The sequence below is a fragment of the Perissodus microlepis genome, chromosome 9 (assembly GCF_051167445.1).
Source record: "Perissodus microlepis isolate ML-2025 ecotype Zambia chromosome 9, ASM5116744v1, whole genome shotgun sequence".
Classification (NCBI taxonomy): domain Eukaryota; kingdom Metazoa; phylum Chordata; class Actinopteri; order Cichliformes; family Cichlidae; genus Perissodus; species Perissodus microlepis.
In genome coordinates this window covers 28,164,254-28,172,468 of record NC_140469.1, presented here as the reverse complement: position 1 = coordinate 28,172,468, position 8,215 = coordinate 28,164,254, and the positions used below count along the sequence as shown (strand labels likewise).

The 8,215-nt window shown below is 38.0% G+C and overlaps 1 protein-coding gene across 2 annotated transcripts; it reads left to right on the top strand.

Moving 5' to 3' along the window:
- Positions 1–3,035: 3,035 nt before the first annotated feature.
- Positions 3,036–7,300, top strand: LOC146380687 (uncharacterized). Of its 2 annotated transcripts, none has more exons than XM_084940175.1 (3): positions 3,036–3,107; positions 3,880–3,926; positions 5,608–7,300. In XM_084940175.1, exons 2-3 carry the CDS (start codon positions 3,909–3,911, stop codon positions 6,451–6,453), a joined length of 864 nt encoding a protein of 287 aa, XP_084796301.1. In that variant the 5' UTR covers positions 3,036–3,107; positions 3,880–3,908; the 3' UTR covers positions 6,454–7,300. The 2 variants fall into 2 exon arrangements, with proteins under 2 accessions (XP_084796301.1, XP_084796300.1); XM_084940174.1 differs by lacking the exon at positions 3,036–3,107 and adding an exon at positions 3,111–3,205.
- Positions 7,301–8,215: the final 915 nt, after the last annotated feature.

Below are 8,215 nucleotides of genomic sequence, written 5' to 3'. Positions count from 1 at the left end.
CAATGGTCCCTTCTCTGTGTACCAGTTACAAACTGACAAATATTTTGCAGACATCACTTCTTTTTTTGTTTATTTTAGTAAACTACACAACTTTAAAAACATTGACTTTAATGTGCCCGTTAAAGGCAGTGAAGTAGTGATATTGTTGGACAACCCTTTCCTGTGTGAACACTATTTGAACCCTGGCATGTTTCTATTGGTGGTCTCCATTTCTCTTACTCTCTTTCAAGTCAAACCTATTAAACCCTGAGTCCTGCACTGTGATACATAAATCTTCAACACTTTTGAAAGTGTGTTTGAAGTGCCATTATACAGTAAACTGATGTTGGTTTATGTTGTATTTTTTTTATTTTTTTATTTTTTATTTTGCCTGTCCCGTTTGGTTCTTTTGCCATCAGAATTATTGTCTAAAGGCGAGGAAAGATGCCCAACGGATTTACTTTACCAAATTGACCATCCCAGCCTTGCCATAATGGTCTATTTGAGTCACCTTTTATTGTTCATTTTATTTATTTTTTTTATTTTCACTTGCTAGATACGGGACAGACTTGAATGAGGAAAAGAAAAGGGAGAAAGGAAGAGGGGGAAAAACAGCAGAGAAGAGGGACGGGGATAAAGGGCAAAAAAACCAAAAACCAACTAAATAAGCAGACAAAAAAATAAATAAAAAAATACATATATCAATCACCTGGGTCACCTGTTGAGAAAGAAAAAAGAAAACAAGCAGAAGAAAACGAGAGCAATACAATAAACAACATCACAATGATATATGGGAATATAACAGTAAATGCTAAATATTAAACATTATTGAGCAGCACGTAAGATCGACAGCGCACATGTCTCAGCTGCACCTAACCTCACAAACAACCTTCCTGCAACTATTTGTGCCTTGAACTCTATTCAATCTTTCAAATCATGGTTGAATACTTACCTATTTAATCTGGAATTCCTGACTACCAGTGCCGTCATCTAATCTATTTTAATCTTATTATTGTGTCTTTGTTTAGTTTCTTAGCTGATATCTTATATGTATTAATTCTCTGAAATCTCTGAATTGAGGTCTGATACCTACTTTATTTAGCCCACACTTCTGGTGTGTTAAGGCTACTTTAATTAGGTCCATGCCCAAATTTATTGATGTGTTGCTGACATAAAATTCAAAATGTTTTTTTTCTTATAATATTATAATTTTTTTTTTATCAGTTTTTGTTTTTAGTGTTTTATTTTGTATAAAACGTGTCTTTATAAGCCTTTAAATTTTTGCATCCTGTTTTTAATTTACATTTTACACAGCATCATCCAACAGGCCCTTAGACAGGCAGCCAAAATCATCAACAACCCCTCTCACATTCTTCACCCAGCATTTCAATGGCTGCCCTCTGGGCGACGCCTCCGCTGCATTTCCTGCAGGACTGAGAGGAGGAGAGCCACCTTTGTCCCCAAAGCCACCCTGCTTTTTAACTCCAGCCGATGAGACCATTTCCCACACCAGAAACATAAACTTCCCTCTTCTTACACTACTGACAATTTATTCACTTTTAGTCACTTTCAGTTATTTATTCACCTTCAGTCACTTTAATTTTTAAAACTGTGTACTTTTAAAACTGTATATTCTGTGTATTTATTATTTCACTCCCATTGCCTGTCCTTATTGTCCTTATCTCCATCGTATGCTGCTCGGTTGTTTGTTAATTGCCCCGTGGGGATAAATAACGTTTTCTGATTCTGCTTTCACAGAAGTGTCATCAATGACCATATAGTGTATATGCTGGGACTGGAGAGGACCAGCACACCAGTGTTAACAGTGTGAAAAGAGCTGTGTGTAAAGACAGCGAGTTAATAAAGTTTTAATCCAAATAGCGTCAGATTGAGAGCAAGAGCCCTTTTTATTGTTTGAATACAGACAGAAACACAGAACATCTGAATAGACCCTCTTCAAGATACCAATTTAAACTTAAAAAAAAAAACACTGAAATCCTATTCATGCAATCATCGCTGGTGACTATAGGTGAGGATGGGAAATGTATCAACCAATCAGAAGACTGCATTGGCTTTGTGCTTTGCCACTATGCAGCAACACAGAGCCCAGATCACTGGAGATGCTCCATCAGTCCTCCTGTCAGTCACCTGCTTCACTCTTCCCTTATTCATGTTGCTTTGAGTGAACATGAACCATCACATTTTTATTATCTCAATAAAAACTGCAGCTGGTAGTTAAAATCATGCAGTTTGTAGGTGAAAGTGTAAAATATCCCAGTCATATCGATAACTGGGACGAGGTCACCTTCAGTTCCATCAATCAAACGTGAAGCCGATTAGCTTCCTTTCACATTATTGTAATGCATAAAACATTCACGTTGCCGGGCGACACTTGGGTTCCCACTGCAGAAGATCCTTTTTTCTTCAGCTCCCTTTGATTTACACTTACATATCAAACTTTATTTTTTTAGTTATTAAGGTTTGGAATCTTTAGTTGGATGAATCAGAGGGACGTTTGGTGTATTAACAGCTTACAGGAGACTTTGCTTCTTTAAATCCATGAAGTTCAACTTCTCTGTTAACTGAAATTGAGGGGAAAACGCATTACAACGATTAGAATTCATCTTTATTTTTTGAATTTCCAGATTGAAGGGGCTTTTGAACTCTGTGATTTACTGACATATTGGTTTCACCACTGTCTGACACTGTCATGCATCTTTTAGATCCATAAGATCAATACAAATATACAAATTATTCCAGTAGTTCAGACAGAACCTAGTTTTACCTCTTTTCCTTTTGCAGTACAGCAAACCCCTGCAGTAATTACTATAATAGGCATGTATGCATTTTCCAAATTAAAAAATAAGGTGTAGAAACAGTAACAAAGGGGACCCAAGTTTGTCCATAAGTAGGCTCCAGTTTTTGAGTAAATTACATTTCACCGTTTGTCAGCAGGACTAAGAAGAGAACCTTTATCTTCCTGCTTGTTGCTTTAAACTCCAGACCAGCAGGTGGAGCCAAATCAGCTCTGAACTGGTGGAACAACCTCCAATCAAACCAAAGTTGTTCACCTGGAGAATTCTTACTTGGTGGAGAACTGAGTTGGTAATGTCTGTTTATCTGCAGAGGTGAGAAAACCTGTTTGTGCTCTTTGATTAATGAGCCAAAAATTGTTAAAGCTTCTTCACAGAGTTTTTCTCAGTTTGTGCCCTGGCCTCCTCTAAAGGTGAGGAGAGCCTTTGTAGTTTTGTCATAGATAGTTATTTTTATACATTTGAAAACTTGCTGTGATTGTTGATTGTGGTTGTTTTTTTTCCTGGAGTAATCTGGAAAAGCAGCAGAAACCATCAGAACTAAGTATTATTATAGTGTGAGGGTGTTTTCTATTATTTGTTTCAATTATTTGAATGTTTTAACCAAACTGTACTCAAGTGGTATTTCTGTGATTGTGTGAGTGCGGTCTCAGAGCCTTTGTGACTTTTAGTTTGCTGAATGCTCTTGCAGCTTTCACTAAGGCCTGATCTGTTGCTACTGTGATGAAAAATAAGTTGAACTTTGTACAGAAGTGATTCCTGCAGGGAGGGATCAGGATTCAACCCTCATGATGACCTTCTTTAAAGTCACCCCCAGACCCAAAAGCTTGGCTCTTGGGTTCAGATGGCTTTGGACCTGCTAGACTGAGGGGCATTAATTAGCATTCAGTTTAATTTTCAAATTATATTATCTGCCTCAACTGGTATTTGTGGATGCACAAAATGTATCTGCAGAGTTTTGTTGGATGTTTATCCCAACAGTCAAATTTGCATGAAGCTCAGGGGTTTCAAACATAAGTCATTACTCCAATCCGGCCCGCTGGTTGGTTAATCGGTGCTGGTAATTCCAATGTGTTTAATCTCACAGGTGATTGGTGATAGGAAGAGGAGACTTGAATGGATTCTTCACAAAAGGTAAAAAAAAATGTTATTGTGTGTATCTGTTGAACATCTGTTGTTGTTAGACAGCTGTTCAAAACCTGTAACTTATTCAGTAAAAGCAAAAGAATATTTGTCAATTAAAAAAAGTCAAGCACAATGCATATCTTATTCACATTCTTCATAAACTGCATTTAAATTACATTTAAAGGTGCAGCAAGTATTTCTTTTGTTGCAATTACATAACAGCAGAATGTTTTGCTCATAAATATGTGTATAATTTTCACCTTCCAACAAACTGATGCGTTCTCATAAACGTAGAATTGGGCACTGGTTTGTGGAAGCTACTATATTATCTTCCCTTTGTACTTTATATGTGACAATTAAATATTTTGTGATATTTTAAATTTTATTTTACTCAGTCACCCCAGAGTAACTTCAAATGTTCTGCCTGGCGTTTATTTAGTGGGCGCACGCTGTCAGATCACCGTTTACTTCATAACGCCAGGTGTGGAACATCCACTATTTACTGTGGATGAGGCAAAACTTTGAATGGATTTTATTTAGAGGGTCACTCCTGTGACCGCTATGCTGTGGTGAGGGTCAGATGCCTAATCTGCAGAGAAATTGGAAATTGTAACAATATCTGGAATAAATAAGCATCTTTTCCTCTGCTGACCAGATTGTATGAGAGTTTGTTTCCTAAGTGTCTGAGTCCAGCATTGTTCGATTGAGTTCGAAGAACTTTTAAGAAATGTTTGTAGAACTGGTTAACACTGGCCAGCTCGCAGCAACACTTACGGACAGAATATTCTCAACAACTCGACTCCCTATTGCTGTCATATGTCAGAGGTGAGCTTCACTGACTATCAGACTCCTTTCACAAAGATTTACATCCTCCTCCAGAGTAAATACAGACAGACACCAGGTGATGTAAACGTCACACTGACATGACAGCCTACACTCGCTACAGATAGAGATGTTTGTCCTACAGCGGCCGTGATAGGTAGCACTATGAACTTAAATTAGGAGGGATAAGAAGACAGAATTTAATTGACTGCAGTCTGCTGCTGACATGTAGCAGTGAGATTTTAAACTCTGTACTTTAAGTGACATTTTCATCAAACTTAAGATTAAATTATGTTTTTTAAATGAACCTTTTGACACGGGTAACCCACAGTGACTATTCCAAAAGTAAAGTGGGAGAAATTGAAATCGATAAACCTAATAAATATTTATTATTTGTGTCTGAGGGTGTCCGGTGGTGGTTAGCACAATCGCCTAACATCAAAAAGATCCTTGGGTTCAAATCCACTGGAATGAAGTCTTCATGTTCTCCCCTTGTGTATATGGGTTCTCTCTGGGTACTCTGGCTTCCTTAAATGAAAATTGTAAACTGGCTGTAGGTGTGAATGGCTGTTTGTCTCTCTGTGTTAGCTCTGCAATTGATTGGTGTACTGGACTGGTGTCCAGTGTGTACCTCCCATCTCAACCAGGGTCACCTGGGATAGGTTTCAGCCTAACTGCTACCCTGAATTAGATAAACAAAAGAAAATATATGAATCGATGTACCTGAGCAGAGTCTTATATAGATGCTAGTAACTCTGCACAGTGTAGTTTGATAACTCTGGTATCAAACTGCATTAACTTCATCCACATCATAGGTTACCCTTTTTCCTTTACTGCATCTCATTAGTTTGTTTCTCTGTCACTACAGGAACAAAGAAGCAACAACCGACAGAGACCTCGGCACTCTTCCGATGATGACAATGCTAACCTCACACAAGCAAAGAGAGAGAAATCATTCACTTGTGGTCTTTGTGCAAAGAGCTTTATCACAAGCAGGCAGCTCGGGAGACACCAATGTTTCCACAATAAGAAAAGATGCTTCTCTTGTGTTGACTGTGGAAAATCTTTTACTAAAAAGAGTAACTTGACGAGGCATAAGCTCATCCATGCTGGGGTTAAACCATTCGGCTGTGACCAGTGTGGAAAGTCTTTTACTTCGCAAAGTGCCTTAAAATCACACCAACTCATCCATGCAGGAATTAAACCATTCATCTGTGATGAGTGTGGAAAGTGTTTTACTCACCAAAGGAACTTAAAATCACATCAACTTATCCATGCTGGAGTTAAACCATTCATCTGTGATGAGTGTGGAAAGTGTTTTACTCGGCAAAGTGCCTTAAAATCACACCAACTCATCCATGCAGGAATTAAACCATTCATCTGTGGTGAATGTGGAAAGTGTTTTACTCACCAAAGGAACTTACAATCACATCAACTTATCCATGCTGGAGTTAAACCATTCATCTGTGGTGAATGTGGAAAGGCTTTTACTGAAAAGAGTAACTTGACGAGGCATAAGCTCATCCATACTGGGGTTAAACCATTCAGCTGTGACCAGTGTGGAAAGTCTTTTACTTCGCAAAGTGCCTTAAAATCACACCAACTCATCCATGCTGGAGTTAAACCATTCATGTGTGGTAACTGTGGGAAGTCTTTTACTGTGAAGGGTCACTTGAAACAACATCAGCTCATCCACAGTAAAGAAAAACCTTAAAGTTGTGACTAGAAATGCACCAGTTCTACGTTTGGTTGGTATATCAGTCTGATCCAAATGTCAACAAGTTGGATCACATATCGGTGCAAATCTATTGCTGTTCACTGACTTCAGTTATGTTTTGTGTAACACTTGTTTAGAAGATTTTACTGCGGTCACAGCACCATGAAGTATTGCTACCAACTCAGTTACTATCGTTTCGCTTCAGGTGTTTCAGGTCAACTCAACAAACAAAATATGAGAACAAGGGACAGAGTTCCTGTATGCATTCGTTAAAACATTTTTGAAGCTTTCAAGCAGATTTAAACGGTACCTCTGTATTTTTACTTTGTTTGTTATTTTGTAAGTAAAAAGCAATACTTGGTAGATTAATACTGGTTCATGCAAATTTATTGAGCTATATTGTTTATTTCTTGTGCTTCTTGGGACTCTGTTTTGGTTGCTGGTCACATAGGTCTGGTGAGCGTTGACTGTTTGTTGCTGGTAGATTTTTCTCTGGTTCTCTGGTGTTCATTTAACATAAAACTGTTAAATGAACACTGTCTGTTGATGCTACAACCTGCCAAATTAACACTATCATTTTATTGTTAGCATAAGCTGCTAGTTGCTACGTTAATGAGGCCCATGCCCCAGTTTATTGGTGTGTTGTTGCCATAAAATTCAAAATGTTCTTTTTTCTTGTACATTTTTATCAGTTTTTGTTTTCAACATTTTATCATGTGTAAAACATGTCTTTATAAGCTTTTAAATCACTGTGTCCATTTTTGTTTTTACATATTTACTCTTTATTCAGGGCATTGGACACAGTGAAAATGGGAGTCTGATTCCCCAAAATCCAAATAAAACATTTTTTGCAGTGTAAAGGTTGTGCAGTCCTGATCAAACTGAATTAATGTTTTAGTCAAATGGGTTTAAAACACAGAATTGAACTTCATCTTTAGCTCATTTTCCAAAGTTCCCTCACTGCTTAAAAAAAACAATTTGAATTTTATCATGTACACTGAAGTTGAACGATTCAGCTGGGACCAGTGTGGAAGGTCTTTTGCTCAACAGTTCACTCCATTCAAATTCATTTATGTACAGCATAATACTCAGATTTTAGTGCTCTTATGGGACCATGATAATCAGCTCCATTAACACTTGTACTTGAACTGAATTCTGTCAGGTCAAGTACACATGTAAGATGAAACACCATGAAGCCAACTACACTGGGGTTAAATGGCACCTCTATGAGCCGCATGGTCAATGATGTCACAGAAGTGACATCACTGACCATATAGTGTATATGCTGGGACTGGAGAGGACCAGCACACCGGTGTGAAAAGAGCTGTGTGTAAAGACAGTGAGTTAAAGTTTTAATCCAAATATTAGTGTCACATGGAGAGCAAAGACCCTTGTTATTGTTTGATTACAGAAGGAAACACAGGACATCTGAATAGACCCTCTTCTGGATACCACATCAATCTTCAAAACTCTGAAATCCTATTCATGCAATCATTGCTGGTGACAATAGGTGAGGATGGGAAATGTATCAACCAATGAGAAGACTGCATTGGCTTTGTGCTTTATGCAGCAACACAGAGCCCAGATCACTGGAGATGCTCCATCAGTCCTCCTGTCAGTCACCTGCTTCACTCTTCCCTTATTCATGTTGCTTTGAGAGAAAAATTTGGTCCAGCCATTTAATCGTTGTGTATTGTAGGGTCTACCTAACAATAAAAAGCACCTTGAGGTGACTGTTGTTGTTACTTGGCACTGTAAA